The sequence below is a fragment of the Heloderma suspectum genome, chromosome 1 (assembly GCF_057233095.1).
Source record: "Heloderma suspectum isolate Gila_16-S chromosome 1, 16-S_ref, whole genome shotgun sequence".
NCBI lineage: Eukaryota > Metazoa > Chordata > Lepidosauria > Squamata > Helodermatidae > Heloderma > Heloderma suspectum.
The window spans coordinates 184,049,863-184,073,188 of NC_139458.1; the positions used below are offsets into that span (position 1 = coordinate 184,049,863).

Consider the following 23,326-nt stretch of genomic DNA (forward strand, 5'->3'; position numbering starts at 1 on the left):
GATATGCTTTGCCTGATATGCATGCAGGCAGCCTCCACTGGAATGGATGGTGAACCTACCACCCTTGCAGAATCTTTGAACATAAGAAGAGCCCTGCTGGATGGATCACACCACGGGTCCATCTCGTCCAGCATTCTGTTCACACAGTGGCCAACCAGCTGCCCCAGTGGAAAACCCACAAGCAGGACATGAGTGCAACAGCACCTCCCACCCAAGTTCCCCAGGAACTGGTGTACCCTAGGCTCACTGCCTCTGGTACTGAAGGCAGCACAAAGCCATCAGGACTTGTAGCCCTTGATAGCCTTTTTTCCCCAGGAATTTGTCATTTGAAGCCCCCCTTTAAAGCCATCCAAACTGGTGGCCAGATTTGGGTGCACATCAGTGCATTCCTGGGGATTTGGATGGGGATGGCAAAGTTAAACCAAGAGCTGTATGGACATGCAGAGTCCTCAACGCCATCAAACCCACAGGGAGACCACGGGTTCACGACTGTGCTTATATAAACAATGAGACCATGTCTTCCCATTACTTGTAGCAAATACTATTCTTGTCTCTGATTCTGGTGTTCCAACCCCTGCACCTCTGCTTTTACTCTGCCATGGATATGTGCAGATATTGGGGGGGGGGGGGTGACCTGTCTGACCAAACCAAAATTATATCACCACATGGGCATACATGGATATGGTCTATGGCCACATGTATGCCACATGTATTAATTACATGTATTAATCATGTATGAAACTTCTGTCATGTAGACCATGAGTAATTCCTTGTTCTAAACTTGCCTTGTTTCTCTAGCTCTGTGCTTTTATCTTCTTTATTGTAGGTACAGTTCTTCTGCCTTCTCAAGATAAGATCTCAGAAATACCTGTCCTATTACATTGTTTATTATTCAGTGCTTACTTGGTACTTATTATAACCAAATAAGATAAAGAGAATGTGGAGAAAAGGCAGAAGAAGCCTTTTACAAAAATGTAAGGATTACTCACGTCCAACCAACATACAGAGAATAACTATACTTTTGGTTAATAATTCTGCCTTGGAACTAACAGAAAAGTTACTGTGACAAATGTCCTTTAGAAGCTATACTCTGTTACGTTTTATGCTCATGCTGCTTTAATTTCAGCATGCAAAACAGCAGAAGGTATAAAAAGTGACTTGCTTGTTCTTGCTTTGGAGATAACTATTCTTTACACGATAGATGAATACAATATTTTCAATCTACAGGAAACATTTACAGCTTAGTCCTTTGCAATATCTCATCAATTTTTGTAAATGCAACCACCTTAGCTTATTTATTTAACATCACGGATTTGTCTACGGTGTTTATTTCCAAAGAGCCCAATATGTTTCTCTGTTGTGTCCTACCTAGCATGTTAAATGGTGAGCAAGAAGGCTTCGAATCACCCAATTAATTGTCATTGTTCATTTGTTTTTAGAGGGCTACTCAACAGTGGGCTCAAGGCTGACAAGAGTAGGCATGGTCAGGCACCTGCCAAGGGCCCACTGCCAAGCAAGGGCCCACTGACAAGATCCCCCTGGATTTGCCCTTCCTCTTTACAATCTGCTCATTCACCTGCCTCTCACTCTGGCCCAGACAAGGGTGGTGGTGAGAAGAAGGAGCAGCAGATGCCACGGCCTACTTGCTCGCTGGCTCTCTCCCTATCAAGCAAGTGGTAGAGATGATGAGAAAGGGAATGAAGAACAATAGCAGGGGGTGACAATGGTGGTGAGAAAACAGACCCATTGAAGGAGGAAGCCCACTGAGGGGAACTTGCCTGAGGGCCCTCCAAAGCCTGGAGCTGGTCCTGGGTGATCTTGTGGTGGTACAGTTCTGTTGGTGAAGATTGCCGCATAAAATGGACGGAAGGAAAATGGGTTGGTTGGCGGTGATTAGTGGAACCTGTTTGGAAGACACAATGGGGATCAGTCAATTAAAATGCCACTGAAATGCATCCAGCTTCCAACACATTGTGTCAAAGCAGTTGAAAACACACCCATGGTTTTGCAAAAAATGCACCACAGTACTTTTTACCGTGACCCTTCATTGTGTGCAGCGTTTCTTTCCGGAAAGGTGGTGCTGATGGGGGAAAACACATAAAAGAATGCCAAATGCGGCAGTTCCCTGGCTTCTCTAGGTGTTGAAATGTAAACTGACTGCAAATGTACATTTGTAACCCTCTGCAATATTACAGAGATTTACCCTGAAGCATATTGGAAAACATCAATCATGTAATGGAACCCAACTGCTCTCTCCCTCACCTCTTCATATCCTCCTCCCCCAGACAACCACATCTGTTTCCTACTGATAGCTTTTAATACACATCCCCTTAATGTCTTCTAACAGGAAGTAGAAATTGAGAGAAATTTGCGATCACCGGCATTTAAAAATCAGCCTGGGAGCCATTCCATCATTCCTGTGAAAGACTCAGAAGCAAAAGGTGGCAAAACAGTTTTTGACAAGATGTCATCAGGAAATGCTCAGCACAACAACGCTGAAGGTTAGCATCACACTTTTTGATCTGATTTCTTGCTTTCATAACATATCCTGAACAAGTAAAAGAGTAAAACATTATGTGGGGCAGGGGGGATTTGTCCCCCCGATAAAGATTCAGAACAAAGTGATGATAATATATAGATTGGCTTCTGAAGAAAACAACATTAGATGCTGTAAAGCAAGAATTTATCTGACATTCTGGTAATTTTGAAAGACGATTTTCAGTAGTATAATGTTTAGAGAATGTGTTTTTGCAATAAATAAAGTGCAAGCAAGAAGAACAACTCTGATTGTTCTCCTCTTAAAGACAGGTTTCTCAACTTCAAAATAGAACAATATGTTAATTTCTTCACCAAAAAAAAATACAAGGCATTTTTTTTAAAAAAAAGAAGTGTTCTTGAACATCAAAACACCTCAAGAAAATCGTGACTGTATAATCAAAGCTTCATTGAATAAAAGGATGCATTGTGCTTTTCATTTGAGCTTTCCATCTTTTCTTTTTCAGATGATTACCTTAAAACATATTTAATGGTTTTAGGATAGAACAAGACAGAATGGTGTCATGTTTTAGGAAAACTATTATTGGGTGTAATTTTGATTTATTAATGTTTTGAAAATGCTATTTAGATGTTAATCGCTCATATGCTTGAAATTGCAGGGTTTGCCATAAATTTCAATGTCATAAGAACAAAATACAAATTCTTGATTTAAAGTTGCAGATACTGTTTAGCATTTCTGAAGTTCCACGTTTGGGATATTTACCTACAGTTGTTACTTTGAAGCCAGCAATGTGTATTGTCAAAAGTTAACACAATGGGCTTCTTTAAGTATATACATTTCATATATATTAGATCACATATTTTTACATATAATGTAAAAGACATTGCATATAATCAAATAATTTTTTTCCCATTACAGTAAATGACCTTGTGGTGTTTTTAACTGCCATATCACTGAAACCAGTCCAGTTACCTTGTAGGTCCTACAAAATAGGGAGGAAATGGTTATAAGGAAGATTTTGTTGGCATTGTTTTGTACCTGCTATTAAATTCATGCAAGGAAAACCAATGTGGTGTGGAGGTTAGCGTGTGAGAATAGGATCAGGGAGATCCTGGTTCTAGTTCCCACTCAGCCATGAAGATCATTGGGTGACCTTGGGCCAGTCACCATCTCTAAGCCTATACTACCTTGCAGGGGTTTTGTGAGGATACAATGGCGGGGGGAAGAGAGAACCATGTTCACTGCACTGAGGTCCTTGGAGGAAAGGTGGGATATACATGGAGTAAATAAACTAAGAAAGAAAAAGAAAGAAAGAAAGAAAGAAAGAAAGAAAGAAAGAAAGAAAGTTATTTTGATGGGTTAAATAATTTGCTGCATAATAAGGCTGCAGTGCTGCACAGAGTTAGGCTGCTTAAATCTCAGTGACTTCTTGGGACTATGCAATGGGTAACTGCGTAGAATGCTCACTTAACTAGAAAGTAAGCCCCATTGAACTCATTGGATAGGAGGCTTTATATGTGATTGCATATGCCTATTGGCCTGATATGGGCATTGCAACTTGCAAACATGGTAATTTTTTCCCCATTTCCTGAATGACCAAACTGAAATTAATGCTGATGTCTGTGTTGTGTTTTCCTTTCATCCCAAACTGTGTAAACTTCACAATGAAATATTATAATTAAATTTCCACATATTTCTGCCAGGTTTTGGTGAACATACAATTGCACAGGTAGGCTGGCGGCATATGTTCCACATGTCTATCGGGAGCTGCCTTGCTTTTGGTCACAAATGTGGATTTTGGACTACGACAGAAAAAGCTGTGTGGAACTTGGCAGTTGCTTGAAATTAAATTGTGCAGCAGCTCTAGGCTTGTGGTAGATCACTGCTGTGAAATGGCTGACGCACGCTGAACAGGCCACCGTGTCAGAAGGAGAGGGGCCTTCTGTGAGTTGGCAAGTACCTGGTGCATCTTGACCTTAAGCAGCCTCCATTACTCACTTGTTGTAGCACTTCACAGTGGCCTGTGGAATAGGTATAGTGCTATCTTATCAGGCAGCCCAGGCTGACGGCCTGGAGACAGGAAGGCAGTTCAGTAGGGACTCAAGCAGGAAGAAGCCATTTATGAAGAGCTCAGGGCTTAACTAGGCATCACACCCATGTGCATCTTTAAACCCAGGCAGCTTCTTTTATAACACAGGAAAGTGGCTTCAGGGATAGGGGATTTGTGGTAGACAAACAGCAGGGGAGAGGGGTAGGGTTGCCACTTATGAATCACCCAAAAAGAGGAAAAAGAGGGCAGTAATTTGCATAACATTTGTATATGCTAATGTATATGTATAGATACAAATTTAGAAATAATTTTTATAATGTAAATGGACATACAGTATGTCTCACTATACTGTGGAAGTCTCTGTGACTAGGTGGCCTGAGTGCCTACCTGTTTAACTTGCTCTCCAGGAGCTAACGCTTGATGGGCAACAGGTCTTATGGTTCATTACCTTTAACCTGGAATTTAACCTGGACAGGACAGCTCTTCAAACAGAGGATGCTGCCAAATTGAGATGGTGCTCTTCTAGCCCTCCAGACAGAGGATTGTCCTCTGTAAAAGAGGATACCGGGCCATTCTAGAGGGGATGTAGGGAAAGCCTATCCTCTCCCCCGGCCCCAGTTTTTTTCTCCTACAACTCTCCCTTCCCACATGCCCCTCCGGGGGTTTCAGACATGTGTTTATGAGGATATATGGTCTTCTGGATCCATCAGTGAAGTTCATGCATCTTTATATATGTAATAATGTAAGATGTTTAACATATTGACCCCAGTCCAGAGAATGTAAGTCATGCTTCTTCTCAAATCCCATTCAGATCAACAGGTCAGGTTCATTACAACTAACCTGCATCCCTTTAATTGCAGTGGGATCTAAGCATGGCTCATTTTTGACTGGAGCTTTGTGGAATTTTTATGGATATATTTTAATACTGATCATGTTCTTTTAATTGTTTGCATGCTGCCTTAAACATTTTATGGGAAGCTGGGATGTAAGTGACCAAACTATATGACTGGAAGCTCCATTTTTAGATGCTATCTATCCAGAAATGTTACAGGTTTAAGTCAATGTCACACTGGTCATTTTCTTCCCATGGTGTGTATTCAGATGGAGTCCAGCATCCATTCATTGTCAACATTTAAAAAAAAAATCTGAATTAAAGTTGAGAACCTTACTCTGGCTTGGATCCTAACTTTCATTCTGTGAATGGAACAGAGTCCATACTCATGGAACAGGCCTTTCTTTCCCCTTGGAAATGATGTGGGATAAAGTGTGTGTGTGTGTGTGTGTGTGTGTGGTGGGGGGGTAGATGCGGAATGAGGAGGAATGAGTTGGTGGAAATCACACCCTTATGAGAACAGAGGAGCAACTTCGGGTCCAGCTCATAGCTTCTAGGCTCTAGCATGTAGAGATTGTACTAACATTGCTTTTATCAGCCTCTGGGAAACCCTGTTAGGTATATTTACTTTACCATGTTTCATCCATTTGGATGAGGGCTTTGGTCCATAAACTACCACCAACCATTCCAGAAATGAAGGGGTGTGTGACAATGTCTTCCAGATAGTAGGCAGCCATGCCCAGGTGCCAAACCGTCCAGGGCCCCTGAACAAGGAGCAGCTCCTAACTTTCGGAAGCCAGCCATGGTAGGAAAACAGAGGCAGAGGCAGTCTTCCATGAGAAGGCTAAACCATGTTCCAAAGCAACAGTAGAACTATACTAAAGAATGTATCATTATCAATGGGAAAAAAGGAAAAGAAAAAGAGGGTGATATTTTAAGTTTAGCCCTACTTTTCTTGTCTGGACTCAGCTCTCAAATATGCCAGGATTGTGGCTAATGGAAACAGTTGCCCTGAGCAAATGCAACATGCTATTCCCTATGAAGGAGAAGCCCACTTATGTGCCCCTACATCCAGGCAATGAAGATTAGATGAAGTGGGTCTTCACAGCATGCTTGAACTTCAGTGCCTCTTATTTTTAAAATTAAGTGCAGTAAATAAGAATGACAGCAAAATAAGATTTATCGAGGTCTATTTGATTTGCTCTGTTTATGCACATTGGTGAAATCTCCAGATCAGCCTTGATCTATCATCCTTGAGGGAAGCACTGTCTTTTGGCATGAGCCAAGTAAATCTTTAGGAAGCAAGGTGACATGAATAAGGAATAAGCGGAATCCTGTCAGATTGTGCTTGAACCTTATTTTGTTTGTGCATTAACCAGAGCACCAGGCTCCATAGCTATATGAACATATTTGTTGGAATTTCCACCTAGGGAAAATATACTTTTCTCAGAAATGTGTTCTTAAAAAGAGATTTTGTCATGTTTTCCACAAGTAAGTCTCATAAATCAGGAACTTGAACAGCACTAACCTGCTCCCTCATATATATAATGGTTAGTCTGTCAACAGCTAAGGGGTAATAAGGCACATTTTTAGCCAAATGATTTCATATGATGTAGCATAAAGTATGAAATGCAACCTGATAACAATCCATTTTTCATTCAGTGACATAGCAAACTGGACAGTTAAATCATGTAGTTCAGAATATTTTGACATTTGTATTACTCATCTGTGTTTCTGAGAGAGTTATTATGTGGCTATTGTGTCATGAGCCTAGATTTTTATTTCCTTCAAAATTGTCCTGTTTAGTCATAATGACTCAATACATCCATTTATTTGGTTTCATATACATTTGTGGGGGGGACTGGCAATGATGATGACAACAAGAACAATATGCGGGGATGGGATGGACTGGCAGATGGTGCACGTCTGAGGTAAAACCCTGCCTCAATGGATGGGGAAGGCAGAGATAACATGCAGACAAGAGGCAGAGGACACAAATGGATTCTGTCTGGTTATTAATTCAGTGAGGGATACAATAGTGGGTTTCCATCCACATCACCTGTAAAAAGGGAAGCATCTTGTTAAACCGAACCTCTTAAGGCAAGCCTTGCAATAATAGGAATTGTGAACCCAGAGTAAATTTTGATAATGTGAAAAGCAGAATCCCCAAAATCAACTTCTCACTAGGTCTGATCTTCTTCGTGCAGTAGGTGTCCACATTTATAACTTAATAATGTTTGTTGAACCAATTATGGGTAATAATATAGTGTTGCTATTATGTCCTTCTGCATGTTTTTAGCCATCATTCAGTTCCATTCCATTTCTGTATTAATCAGCATTTAAAAAAAAATCCTTTCAGAAAGGTATGCTCAAATGCATATGTTAATAAGTATTTAAATGCATATTTTCTCTCAAAATGCATAAGGGTGGGCAATCCTACCACTGAGGATGGGAGAACCAAAAGTATAGGATTCGCCACATTCAAATATCCAAAGCTCTGACAGGCTAATGCTGGCAAGGGCAGGTGGAAGAAGTGGCATTTTGCATGCTATCCCCCCTTTTCAGGCCATTTTCCCTTCCTCTTCCATATTCTCTCCCATTGATTACAATGGGAGGGAATTAATCTATGCCAGTTCTAGGGCTGGTGTAAATTTGCCCCCAGTTTAGGGGCATGCCAGGGCAATGGGAAAGGTTTGGATCCCATGAATCCAAGCCTTCCCCAAATCCTCCCCTTACAAACCCACAGAATGTCTTCTATTACCTCTACTAACATCAGAGCTCCAACACTGGTATGGCAAGGACCACGGAGGTTTCCATGGCAGCTAGGAGGAGATTTCCAAGGCCAAATTTCCCTCTCCCAAGGTGGAACTCTCTCTCCACCCTCTCTCTCTACCCTTGGAGAAGGAGATCCAGAAAATCCTAAGGCCCCTGGGTCACCCTCCCATGGACTGTAAGACTGCAGCCTTAAATGATATTTTGATACATTTGAACTGCTGCGAACTACGTCACAACATTCAGAGAAAAGCAAATCTGAGAGCTAGCTAAGTTCTGGTCATTTGCAAAGCTCAGATTTTGCAGTTTTCTCCATAGACATTATCTTAGTAAACCTTGCAGCAAGCTTGTAAGGTAGGTTAGTATTATTGCCCTTGTATATAGGGGGTTAAGTGAGGAGGGGGTTGAAGCAGAGATGGCATTTGGAATGCCACTCAGCTCTGTTATATGTCTGTATTGAGATTGTATTGGAGACTTCCTGCCACACAGCATATGCTCTTAACTAGGGATGGGTGAGAATTTCGCATCAGTTCGGTTTTGATAAGAATTTACCATAATTCACAAAGTTTGGAATAAAAAGAATTTGAGATTAAGAAATACTGAATGGGGGGAAAAACAAAACTGGCAAATTCATCCATCTGAGCCCAGGGCTTTGAATGCTTAGCTCTTAAAAGTCTGGCTTTGGATCACTCTGTATTCAACCATGTTACTGTAATTCGGGTCGCCACATCTTTTTGCTGACAGGCTCTTTGTCTTTAACAGCCACAGGTACATCACAGGTACATCACAGGTACATCACAGGTACATCACAGGTACACAGTTACATCACAGGTACATCACAGGTACATCACAGGTACACAGTTACATCACAGGTACATCACAGGTACACAGTTACATCACAGGTACATCACAGGTACATCACAGGTACACAGGTACATCACAGGTACATCACAGGTACACAGTTACATCACAGGTACATCACAGGTACATCACAGGTACACAGTTACATCACAGGTACATCACAGGTACACAGTTACATCACAGGTACATCACAGTCCTCCCCATGCTGGGAATAGCTGACTCTATTGAATATGGCTGGTGCAGATGGGTGAGAATTTAGTTTCAGTTTGCTTTTTTATCAAGATTTACCAAAATTCACGAAGTTCATATTCAGGAGAGAAGAACTTGACATTTAACAAATTCTAATGTGAGAGAAAGCAAAAGCAGGAGATTTGCCTACTTCTAACCACGGCACAAGAAGTGCTTTCAGTGCATACAATACATCATCCTTTCCCTGGTTTTCAGAAAAAGCACTCTTGTAACAGCTCGTATGAATAAGCCTATTATTCTGTCCACTTAGGGTGTCAAAGTTGGTCTCTAATAGAAGTGCAACAAGGTGAAGAGTGAGGACATCCCCCACTCCCCACACTGCATTAAAAGTGCCTTTGAGCCTCTTTCCTTCAGTTTGCAACCTCTTGTCAGTGATGCTAATGCTGGATAATATTGCGGTTAATATTGCAGAACTGGAAAAGGTGCAGAAAAGGACAATCGAAATGATCAACACACTGGAGTACTTTCTGTAAATGGAAAGGCTGAAGTGTTTAGGGCAAATAAGGTGATTAAGGGAAGACATGAACGAAGTTTATAAATTATGGATGCTGTGGAGAAAGTGGATAGAGGTTTCTTTCTTTCTCTCCTATAACTCTAGAACTCAGGAAATAAAATTGATTATCAGTAGATTCAAGACAGATTCAAGAAAGTCATTCTTCACATGATACGCCATAAATTTATGGAATTTGCTGAACAAGACGTGGTGATGGCCACCAGCTTAGGTGGCTTTCAAAGGAGATTGGAAAGATTCATGGAAGATAAGGCTATCAATGGCTACTAGTCATGATGGCTATATGGAACATCCATGTATAGGGGCAGTATGCCTCTGCTGTGGGAAACAGTATGGGAATGCTGCTGCTGTTGCACACTGATGGTGGTCTCCTTTAGAAGGATCGGGATGGTCATTTTAGAAAAAGGATGCCGGACTTGAAGGCTGATGAAAGTGTAAGTGCTGTGATGGTGAGTGAATTGAGGATCGGATTGTGCCCCTGGAAATGCACAGGTGCATATAGCAGCCACAGGGCTTCAGACAAAAACTATGGAATGAGTGGCAAAACTATGGAGTGACTGGCAAACAGCTTTTAATTAAGAGAGTTACAAGCTCACTGCCTGTCTGCTGATGAACTAGACAGTCCACCTTTCCTTAAATTCACGAAGGATAAGGCTATCAGTGACTTATTAATTCGCATTACCTTCAGTATCAGGGGTGGTATGCCTCTCATTATTAGCTGCTGAGGAGCTCTCTCATAACACTTGAACCCGGGGTCATCCCATGCAGCTGAATGGTGGGAGATTCATGGAGAACAAATGGAAGTCCTTCACACAGCACATAGTTACACTATGGAATTGGCTACCAGGAGATGAAGTGATGGCCACCAACTGGAATGGCTTTAAAGAGGGATTCGATTAATTCTCAGAGGAGAAGGCTATCCATGGCTACATATTATCTTGTGTGGCTCTCAATACCAGTTGCTGGGGAACATGGGCAGGCAGATGCCATTGCACTCATGTCCTGGTTGTGAGCTTCCCATTGACATCTGGTTGGCCACTGTGGGAGACAAAATTCTGCAGTAGATGGACCTCTGGTCTGATCCAGCTGGGCTCTTCTTATGTTATGGACCTCTGGTCTGATCCATCAAGTCTCTTACGGGCTGGGCAGCCAGAGAGCCATTTCAAAGTCATTTGCCCAATCTGGCCAATGTAGGGTTAAGTTCCCACCATCCTGAGAAATGCATGCTGGGGAAAAAGGCTTTTAGTGTTCTGTGCTAAAACACTCTCAGTGTGGAGGGTGAGGTATGTGTGTTTTGTTTTGCTCAATGTTTTTCTGTTCTTAGGCTCTTTCTAGTGACTGCTTTCTGTTTAAAAGGACTTACACCTGAATTCCTTTGCTGACTGCAGACGTAGCCTTTCCCTATATGTTACAGAGAAAGAGAGCTGTCAAGCAGCCAAACCAAAAGCCGTTAAGGGTGTTGGAGGTTAAAAGCACTGTATCCAAGTGTGTTTCTACTCTGGAATATTGCTTAATGAAATTTCATGTTTATTGTCTTCCCAATGCCTTGTGAATCAAGCTTGCTCAGATGTTTCCTTTTGTTTAAATGCCAGCCTGGTCAATTCAGATTCAGTTCTAATTTAAGTTCCCCCCACCCCCACTACTCTCCTTCTTGTTCCTTGTGATAGAAATTCTTCAGAATGTACTCTCCCGTGATAATAATTCCCCATGTGATCCCACTGCCTGTCGCAGATTTCTCATAACAGAGAGAAAGAGATTCAGATTCTGTTAGTAATTCTGTCAATAATGCACATTCAAAGGAATAAAGTCCAACTTGTGGTGGCATTACAGATTTGGATGAAGCATTCATAATATAGAGACATTCCTTTACACAGGACACCACAGATCTCCAAGTAGGGATGCTGGAGAACTTTGAGACGGACTAAAATGAGCTTGGATTTCTAAGAATCTGACCTGCAGAATCTGCTACCGAGCAACCCCCTCAGGCCGTGCAGAGTCCATGGACTTTTGGATGATTTTTTTTACTTTCCCAAAATTTACACATATAAATTTGTGGGAAAATATGTAAGTTTCTGCTGAGGAAACATTGAATGGAATGGGGGACAATATGCTAAATATTATGTACTAAGGTAAATTATGTAAATACTTACATAAATACTTAGGTAAATATTTGCATATATTCCCGCATGATGAAAAAATATATATTCACATCCATATGTGGGCTGACAATGGAATAAAAGGCACCTGACAATCCACGAAACACAGACAGAGTGGATTTTACACAGTCCGTACTGCTGGAGTGGGACAGAAGGGAAGGACTACTTTTCCCTCACAGCTCAAGAGAAATTGTATTTCAGTATGGCAATGCTGATTTGTTTTTCACCCTCCAAATGGGGCTTGCAGCTGAACTTTTTCATTACATCTCTGGAGGAGTATCCAATGCTGCCACTGCATAACTGCTGAGTATATTGCACCAGTGGGACCCAAGAAACTCCCTAGAGCAACCCCAGAAACTAGCTAAAATGCTCATTTCTGGAACAGGACAGGTCAGAGGAGCTCCCTTCTGCTAGCTCTGATGATGACCTGTGCAAATTCAGGAGATCAGCATTTCGGCCCATTACCAGTTGCTTTAGGAAGCACTAGCTTCCCATTGCACTAGCAGTGGATCCTGCTGGTGCATGGGCAGCATTGGATAATGCTCGTGATGGTTTTGATAGGTTGATTGCAAGCACTTGCATGAAAAAGGACTCCTCTATTTAGATTTTGTAGGTAGTCTGAATGGAGTCTCCAGGCCTTCAGGATTTTGAACTAGAGATGAGTTGTTCAAATAGTTTATGATACAGAACTGACAGACTGATCCTGGCCTACATTTGTATCCGCTGAGAGGGTGGGATAGGATTGCTCCTAACTAAATCCCTTTTCACCACCTGACCACAACACTACACTGGTAGGGGGAAATTACACTCATGTAGCAATACCATTGCACAGGTGGGAGACCAGTCACCAGCATAATCCAGTGCAAGGGGGAGGAAACCAGAAAGATGTGGGTGTGTGGTAGGGGAGGAAAGCCAGGACAGGATCAGTCTGTTAAGAGCCATGCCTCAATTATGACAGAGTGTGTGTGCGTGTGTGGGGGGGTGCGCGTGCGTGTGTGTGTGTGTGTGTGTGTGTGTCACAAACAAAAACAGCCAGCAGCTAGTGAGAACAAATATAAAACAAAGTAAAGGGCAGATGAACAGCACTTTTTCTCTCAGAATCCCTACAGATACTCTGCCTCAGGAATCCAAAAGCCACCATGAGGAACCCCAACATCACTGCTGCTTCACTGCAGCTACTGGAGTTGTCAAGACAACACACCAAAAATAGTTAAGCACAGAAAGGGCTCACCATGGAGGAAGAGATGATTCCTTAAAGTAAGACCTTTGGATCTCTCTCTCAACAGAAGTTCGCTAGGAAAAAAGATGGGTGTGCAGATCATTCCAACCATGACCATAGAGTGTCTGCTCCCCCCACACCCCACCTGCCTACATACAATGTAATTGGGTTTAAACATGTACCTGCTATACACCCCCCTTACTCAAAAGGTGATAGCAGTGTCCCTGACACAAAGGACATAGGGTATCTTATATGCACTATGCAGAAAGGCCACAACTCTTGATGGCCACAATTCACTCAGCCCCAAAATGCAGTCCAGCTCCCATTATGCACCAGCGAACGAAATGGATAGCGCATCCATGGTTATTGGTGGACACTAGGCATACTGCTTTATTTGTTGTCATTGCTGACCACACACACACACACACACGACTTGTTTTTCCTTGCAGGATGAGAGCCAGGGCACATGGAGCAGAAGTAACAAACAGAAACTGTGGACAGAATTTCAGTGTAACTCCCTACAGTGGATGGGTGAATACCAGTGCAAATGACTACACTGTCTTCCCAATGAGTGAAGTTCCAAATATAAGCATCAGTGGAACTACCAATGGGTGGGATGCTGAAGCAAATGGAATGGAAGGTCATAGCACTCTTTTTCACTTTTACTCACTCACCAAGCCCTAAAGAGCACCAGACCCATCCTTCGCAGCTGCTACCCATTACTCATCACCACCTCCATGTTTCTCTTGTCTTCCCACAGGCAACCAAACAGCCATTCAACTTGCACAGAGGGGAGGTTGTCTACCAAATCCAGTGTTTTTTTGCTGATGGGTTTTTGCTTTTGGATATGTAGGAGGTGTGTTCAGGCTGCAGGGTTTTTAGCTGTTTCAGTTTTAAACAGCTGTTGTGATATTTCTGCTTTAATTAAACTTGTATTTAGTGTATTGTTTGAATATTGTATTTGTATATTTTTGTGAGCTGCTTTGGGGGCCTTTTGGCCAAAAGGCAGTATAGAAATAAAGTATAACATAACATAACAGTATCATGCAGAACATATGAAAGGCAACAACAGTAATTGCTGGCAATCCAGCTGTTCCTCTGTGAGGTTGCCACTGTCTATGTTCTAGCAAGGATACTGCACCTTTTCCAGAATTCATGAGAGACAGCAATGAAATGGGTGCAATTCTACCCATCTGGGAGATACAAAGTGGGGAAAGCTCTACCTGTTGTTCCTCTGTTTACCATGCAGATTTCAAGGGAACAGGAAGTATAGAAAGGCAGTCAGCCCCATTCCTCTCTTAAGCACTCCATAAACTGATGCTGCTGTCACACAATAAAAATGGTGACTTTTTCAGTGTCGGGAGGTTGTCCCTGATGCCTTCTGAAATCCTCAGGTAGCCAGAATCAACACACAGACAATAGGGCTCTTTTCCAAGGCTTTATTCCCATTCAACCTAATGACTCTTACAGATGCTAATTGCTTGATCCTACGAGTGAGACTTAAGTGGGCTGCCTACTCAGGGGTTCTAACCTTAGGAATCAGTTGATCTCCGTTTGGAGGGGAAGGTGGGAAACCTCTGTACTTATGAGCTAGGAGGAGAGAGTCCACCTTTTTTCCATGGGGCATCAGGGCGCTGCTGTTGCCGTCGCGCCAAGTGGGCTGAGCGCCTCCTCTTAGCGCCGGCCATCTCCCGCTTGACGCTGCGCTGGCACCTAGCATCCAGAAACTGCTGTTGTGCCTCCCTCTCCCTGCCAGGGTCACTATCGCTCTCAGGAATGTGTACCGGGAGGGGCTTTTCCCCTGGCTGCTCCTCTGAATAGACGTGGGTTCCTCTCCCACAGTTTCTATCTCTTCCTCAGAATCAGAACTGCTTTGGGTCTCTCTGGGCTCTGATCCAACCCTGACATTCAGTAGTGTCTCTGTGCTCATAGTGGTTCACACACACACACTTCCAGATATCTTCATGATGGGGCACACACAAGGAGGGGGCATTGTCATTTCCCATGGAACTACTGGGCATCTCACTGGGTCTGCTATGAGTTTGTTGTGGTGAATTCTTACTTGTTCCTCTTTTCCTTGTTAAATGCTAGTTCCCTGCACAGAGGCCACAGTACAACTGTGTTATGCACACAGTGTAATGTGAATGGGTTGTCTAGAATCATGTTTCTCACAGCAGGACTAAAACATCTTGGGATTCTCCATGCAAGATACCTTCTTGTAGCATCATGACAGTTTGCACAGGGAAAGGTACTGCACTCTGTACCTGGCTGCTTGCTTGTGAGTTGTGTCTGTAGGCTGTGTGTATGCTTTGTTGGATGATATAATGGGAACATCCAGCTGTCACCATGCACTTATTGGTGCTTTCGATGCACGATTAATATGGAGGTATCAATGGTGTGATTGATGGGTGGCAGCAGAGTTTCCAGGAATGCTGCGGGAGTGATTGTCAGTGTTGATAAATTTGCTTTTGTTTCTGCAGCGATTGTGTTGTTGACCCTGTGGTTGCTTTGAACATAAGATCATGACGTTATGCTGGTAGTGACACCGGCATAGCAACTGCCCGGCATACCAGGACAATAGGATTGCCCTGTAATTTAGACAATTTAAATGCTGTCAGCAACTGTTAATTAGTCATTATGCCTGGCTAGTCTTGTTCACTCTTAACTGGAATCATGGCTGAGGAAGATAATGTATTTGAGGCCAGGAAATGAAGCTAAAATAGAAACGGAACATTCTCATCTAGTAAAAGACAAGAGATGGATGTTGTTAGCTCTACTCTTTGAGAGGAAGTGAAGATTAGGATTTGGAGGGGGGGAACCAGCCTAAGTAATGTAGGAGCATGGTTTTCATTGACCTTGAAATTATGCTTGCTTAGAGTGTATAAACTGTAAATGATAAACAGCAGTGGTAAGTACTAGTAGCATCTGTTGGGTTAACGTAATTTGAAAAATGTGAATAGTCATAGATGCACTTCACCTCGCTCTTATGTTGGTTTTATGACAATGTCACCCCAGAACGGTTGCTCATTTATACTACTTTGCATGTGCTGAAGGACTTGGATTCTATACACCTATTGCAGGGGATGTATTTCAACAATATTCAACTACACGTATTTCTTTAACTCTGACAAGCATTTGAAGAGCTGATGTCAGTTGCAGTGCTTTCTCCTAGTCATGCTTAAATAAGAATAGATTTTTTTAAAAAAAAAAACCTCCTGCCTGACATTTTATTTGCATGAAAGATAGAGGTGTACTTTCCAGATTATTTTACCTCACTGGGTTTAAGTTCTGCAGTTGACCGATAGATCATCCAGTTCCCATTGGGGTCTGTTTCTTCCTCTTGGATGCAGCTATCGACATACAAATCCTGAGTAAAAGGATAGTAGACCAAGGCTGGTTGTTTTTTCTCACACCCATACAAGATCTCTGTTATTCTTATGATAACTGCAGCTCTCCCTTCTATCAATGTGTGAAAATGCTGCCATCAGGCACCATGCAGTCAATCAATGTGGATCATTGCCTTTAAGTACTTCAGGCTTTAATTGCTTTAATTGCTTCCAACAAATATCTAGCGGAGGCAGTGCTGAGAAACAATATGCACATAAAACACAGCCCTTGATACAGGTTGGAACATACACCCAGCTTCCTTGCTGCATCTCAGCTACTGTTCATCCTGTTTCAGCTCAGGCTCATCGACAGCAGAGCTTCTCAGATTATGCTGTGGTAAGCTTCCCACAAGAATATGAGGAGAAAAACCACAGTAAAATATATATGACTTGATTGACAGGCTGGCAGTGCTAGAGGAAGGCAGGTCCAGGGGAAAGGGAAAGAGCTACATAGGCATGCAGCCAGGACACTTGAACCTATCTGAAAGGAAACCAAGGATGATGCTCCCCAAAACAGAGGAACATCCATGAGAAATGTTGTGGTACAAATATGACCTGTGTGATATTAACTGAGAAGGGTACTACCTAAAAACTTTGTTTCTTGGCCCAATGAAACAGGGAAAATGGGTTGTAAAAGGTCTGATAAGAGGATGTGCCTCTCCCCCCTGTCAACTGCTCACCTCCTTAAGGAACTTTCCTTGATAGACTCAGAAATGTGGCTTGAGAGAATCATGCAGAATGATTAAAACATTGGCTTAAAATGTATCAAGGGTGATTAGATCACTAGGAATATATCACATCTTCCATCAGCATCATGTTCTCCTTAGCAGGGCAGCTTTCACCAAGCTGGTGCCCTCCAGATGTGTTGGGCTACATCATCCACAACCAACAAGACTGTGTGAGGTGGGCAATGGATCTCTGTAGGGTCCCTTGGGACTGTTTAGCTGAGAAGAAAGGTGAGTAAAGCGAGACATGACAGAGGTGTACAGAATTATGCATGGTGTAGACAGGGTGGAAAGAGAGAGATTTTTCTCCCTCTCATAATACTAGAACCCAGGGTCATCCCATGAAGCTGATTGGTGGGAGATTCGGGACAGATAAAACGAAGCACTTCCACAGTTAAACTATGGAATTCTCTGTCACAAGATGTAGTGATGGCCACCAATTGGGCTTGAAAAGGGGATTCGACATATTCATGGAGGATGGAGGTTGCCTCTGCATACCAGCTACTGGGGAACACAAGTGTGTGGGAGGGTGCTATTTCACTCATATCCTGCTTGTGGGTTTTCCACAGGTTGGCCACTATCTGAACAGAACACTGGACTAGATGGGCCTTTGGTCTGATCCAGCATGGCTCTTCTTATGTTCGCCCTATATTTATATAGCCCTTGTTCCTTAATATGCTAGTAGAAAGTGACAAAGAACCATATCTGTAATTTAGACCTTTAGATTTAAAACTGAGTTGGATTTAAGAGGGGAAATGCACATCCTGTCACTACCCTGTCTGAAAATTGTGGGAACATGTACTTTGTTGCATGTGCCTGTGTTCGAAAACACACTATAAGGCAGCTTCCAAATTTGTATGATTTTGCACAGATGGTAGGATTTTGTTTTCATCCCCTGAACCTGTGTAAGATAAATGTCATGAATGAAGTAGCCCTAAAATTAAGCACTGAATTCTGAATACTTGCCTGGAAACCATGATCTTGTTTTATTTAATACTTAGCATTCATATATGATGGTGTATAAAATCAGCTTTGCAATGGAAATTGAAAGTGTCTACCCCTCTCAGTGGTTAATTTTTTTAAAAAAAGAAACGTACCATTATACAGCCCTGTCTGAAAGCCACATCTTCTTATCTAGAAGATGAACCTGTAGGTATGTGCGATAACGTCACCACCACCACCCCTCAAAAAATGTTGCTAGCCTTATAGAAATTATTTTGCCTTCCTTCAAAATTCCTCAGATGTTTCCCCTGGTGAAGAGCCTCCCAATACACTTCCAATTTCACTTTAGGTGAAATCCAGTGACAACCCAGGCATGTGCCGAACTCCTGTTATAAATTTCACTAGTCTTATCAAAACTAAAGGCAGTTCAAAAATCACCCCTCGCTTTTGGGGTCCATTCATCCCACATGAAATTGTGGGTGATTTTCTGTTGCTCTTGTGGAGGTGGGATAACTTAGGTGACATTTTTACAGAAGGTTGCCAGAAAGTGTAGCCACGGCAGGATGCTACAGGAGCAACAGGCACGAGGCATTAAAAAACATTTATAAAGCAAGGAAAAGCCTTTGACCACCTCGTAATCAATGCACCAGCCTTCTTCATCCCCCCGAAAAAGAAATTTCACCAAAGTTCTCCATGGTATCTTCATTTTGTCCTAATTCCCCCGCCACCACCCCCGAATGGCTGGAAAACACTTGGGGAAACGTTGTTATATATTTGAAGGAAGGCTGCAGGAATGCAGTGGTGACAAAATACACTTTGCATGCACTTAGAAGTATTGTTTTCTCTGTGGCTGCTTCATAGGTACCAACAGTCAGCCTGATACTTAAAGCAAACTCAGGGTATGGGCATCAGTTCAAATTAAAAATTAAACCCTCAGTCCCCTATTCCATCCCTGGACTAATTTGATTTGCCAGTCTCAATTTTTATTGTGTATCTCAATACTTTAGTGTGCTTCTTTATCGAAATGGCTTATTTTAAAATAAAAATTCCAATTTTCCTCATAAAATAAGGCTCAATCCTATGCATGTTTAGGCAGAAAAAAGTCGTACAACGCCCAGCATTCCCCAGCCAGCTATGCTGGCTGGGGAATGCTGGGAGTTGTAGGCCTTTTCTCTGTCTAAACGTGCATAGGATTGCGCCCTTAGTGTGTAGGGTTAAGGGAAAGGGGTAAAATATTAATTTAAAGAGGTCTCTCTTTATGTATATATAGAGAGACAGACAGATAGGCATTCAGACACACAGACAGGCAGGCAGGCATTGTAGGATAGTCTGAGTTCTTGTTTTTTAAAAAAAAAATCTTAAGAAGAAATGAATAGAGGCTTAGGTAAGTGAAAGTTTGATTGATTAAACAAGTGGTTATGCCATGCACAGAGATATGACAAAAGGACACTATAAGATGGCCTTTACTAACAGGTTTCTAGAACAAGTAGTTGACTCAGGCACAGGCTCGGCAGGTCTCAGTCCCTAAAAATAGGTGCCAAGTGCCATGTTGTGCATGCAGGGCTAAAATAAAATCAGCTGTCTCAATCGACTTGCTTGAGAGAAGGGAGAGGTGCGTGCTTCAGTGGAGCTGGTCTCCACTAGACAGTATATTCAGGGGACTGGGAACTTTGCCTTACAAAGAAAACCAAGGGGAAAAGAAAGTCTGTGTGGGGAGGACCATAAAGATATTTCCCTCACAAAGTGGCTGCAGTTCTCTAACTCGGGCGGATGCATTCTGAACACTAGGAAAAGTAAGTGAGTTCAATAGGGTTCTGGGTATTTCTTTGAGGGAGGGAAATCATTTCTGTGTGAGCATTGAAAAGAACTTCTCAAGGTGTGAATTTTATGGCCTGCGGATACATCACGCCATTTGTATAAATGGTGGTGGTGGTGGGAGAAACCATAAACAAGTCGCATTTGATTTTTAGTGAGCATCAACAAAAATGCCACTCTAATACTTGGTAATGTGGCTTGCTTGGACTAAGTGCCTCTTCACACAACTGTTTCAGCCTATGGCAGCTATGTTGTTTTTTTGTTAGCCTGTGCTGACTTCCAGCTGCTGTGTGGCTGAAGACTGAGGACATTATGTGCATGAAAACACTGTCCACTGAAGTCAACTTAGACAGACTTCCAGCACTCAGTCACAGATACTGTTCTCTGAGCAGGAGCTGTTGGGTGTCCCCCCCCCCCCACAAAGAACACCCTTTCTGCAGGAAATGAAATTAAGATTGCAGTCCAAATCTCAATTTTTCTTTTTGAAGTAGACCTCGGTCTGAGTTGCAATCTACCATGGTGTGGCTCCTGAACAAACCCATTGAAGTGAATTGTGGTTGGTGCTTGAAAAATTGAGTGTGTGTGCATGTGTGTGTGCATGTGGGTATCTATATATATGTGTGTGTGTGTGTGTTCTGGTATGTTACATTGTTGTGTGTTAAGTTTTGTTTTTTGTTTTTTTAGAAAAAGCAGCTGTCATTTTCATGCCAGCTCAAGTTACAGTTTAACTTAATATCTAATGCTTTTTATCATAACAAAATAAGGCATTAATTAAAGGTAGCATTTAAGATTCTGTATAAATCTAACCCAAATCTTTTGTGGATCTGACTGGGGACTGAAAGAGTTTCAGAATGTTTAGATGTCACTGGCTGAGATGATCAGCATATTCACAGAACAGAGGCCTAGAAGCAAGTGTGTGTATGTGTGTGTGTATGATATGACATGATATGATATGATTTCAATAGTTCGTTCGTGCTTTCTTTTTGCACAGTCCATGACAATAGTGCATATATGAAGCATAGATGGCTTTGAAAGCTCTTAGGCCCAGCACTGAAACTTGCAGAAGTTTTATACAGTGGATTTTCATTTGAAAGCTGAGTACCATAATATTTCAAATGGTATGTAGTCAATGTTATTTCCTTAGGACTAGATTGTCACCTTATTTATTTATTTATTTATTTATTTATTTATTTATTTGCTACATCTATATATCATCTTTTCCTCCAAGGGGCCCACATGATCCTTCTCCTCTCCATTTCATCCTCACAACAACCCTGTGAGGTAGGTTAGGCCGAGAATCAGTGACTGACCCAAAGTCACCCAGTGAGCTTCACAGCTGAACGGAGACTTGAACTCAGGTCTCCCTGGTCCCAGTCTAACACTCCAACCACCACACCACACTGGCTCTCTAATTAGCGCATCAATATATTTTCTTTATGATTCACCTTGGAAAGTATTGGATAGCGATACTACTGCAGAGTCTTTCATGCTTGGCAGGTGTTTTTGCCTCCCAGTGAGGGATTTCACTGATAACCTAATGTGATATTACATTACACATTACTTGTCCCTTCAATGAGATCATAGCCCCTAATTGTGCCACCTTGCCTAATGGGTTCACAAGATAATCAGAAGCAATAAGTGTGCAGCCTTACTGCAGCATGTATTTAAAGATTGTTACCAAGTCACGATATAAAAATAGACATGCCGAAAATAAAGAAGTATGTCCAGCTATCATTAATATAAACCAGCCGCTTAATGCTGTGCAGTTAGCATTGCAGAAAAGAAGAGCTAGGGATTCTGGCTGAAAAGTCTGTCATGTTAATACAGGGATTGGGTTTCTTTCTCTTAATCCCACCATCACCACCACACGCGCACGCGCGCGCGCACACACACACAAGCATTCAGCTTGGACTTTAGAGTTTAGATTTAGATTTAAATTAAACTTTAGAATTAAATCTGAAGACAGCTCTCGCTGAACCCAGCACTCACCACAGTTTCCCAGTGGAACTATCCTCCCCCCCCCCATGCCCAATTATATCCTCACTGACATGTGGTATTAATATGCACACAACCAGCTGAATCTGCAGTAGAACTATCAGCATGGGATGACTAGAAACAGTGTTGCCCTGGTCTGAAACAGTTCTGTGAACATGACCTTAGTTTTCCTTCTTCTCATATGTTCAGTTCAAGACACTAATCTAATAACTGCTTCACTTACTGATACTTTACACTGATTTTCTGCACTGAGACTAAACTTCTCAACCCAGGATGCTGGAAATAATCAACAAGGCTATGTGTCACTCAGGGGAGGCTGGTAGCTTCGGTTTCGTTGGGGCTATGAATCCATTACGGGTTCCAGTCAGAACGAGTCAGAAAACTCTAAATGAGCAATCCAAGGTGCTGGATAGCTTCTTTAGCACCTTGGAAAGCTCCTCTAGCACCTTGGATAGCTCCTTTAGCGGTCTGGCTGAAACCCAGAATGGTTTTGCGGCCCCACCAGAATTGGAGCCACCAGCCTCCAGTGGTGTCACTCCTTGTAGGATAGCTTATGCACTGCTGAATGTCCACCCCCCCCCCTTGCCTAGGTTCCCACTCTGTGTTTCCCCACATTATCTAGTACGCAAACACCTGTCTCTTCACCACCACCCGCAAACTAAGCATTGTTGGCCAGCCATATTATATCTCAAAGGTTTGTCTTTATGTATGAGCTTCTAAGCCCCACTGAAGCCATAACTGGTGTCAGGATTGACTCGAATCACTTAGAACAGAACTGAGATATAGTTTTAAGTTCCTTATGAGGCAGATTATTTTGGGCTATGAGTCTGTCTACAGCTTTCATTCTAATCAAGTAGTGCCTGGCTTGATTCAACATCTGACATCCAAACTGTTCATAAGTTATGCTGTTTTCTTCCCTCCGTATCAGACCACTTTAGTACTTAATGTCAAATTATCCAGGGAGATATATATATACACACACACACACACACACACACACACATACATACACACAACATAGGTGCCAGGCAAACCTCTCTAGGGAGCTCATTCTACAGCCAGGGTGCCACAGCAGAAAAGGCCCCTTCCTGGTAGCCACCGGCCTGACTTCCTTTGGCGGGGGCTCCTGGAGACGGACCCCCAAAGATGATCTTAGGGTCTGGGCAAGCACATATGGGATGAGGCAATCCTTCAGATAACCTGGCCCCAAGCCATTTAGAGCTTTGAATGTTAATACCAGCACTTTGAATTTGATCTACCTTAGTACTGAGTGGAAAAACTGTAGGTTGGTAAGGTTGAAATTGCATATCTAAAGT

General features: G+C 42.4%; 1 protein-coding gene across 1 annotated transcript in view; it reads left to right on the top strand.

The window, feature by feature from the left end:
• The first annotated feature begins 2,384 nt into the window (after nucleotides 1-2,384).
• Nucleotides 2,385-23,326, top strand: part of XIRP2 (xin actin binding repeat containing 2) — a 106,457-nt gene continuing 85,515 nt past the window's right edge. The window contains exon 1 of the mRNA XM_084812091.1: nucleotides 2,385-2,501. Coding sequence (XP_084668217.1) covers nucleotides 2,465-2,501 — 37 coding nt within the window. The 5' untranslated portion in view covers nucleotides 2,385-2,464. The remainder of the gene's footprint in view (nucleotides 2,502-23,326) is intronic.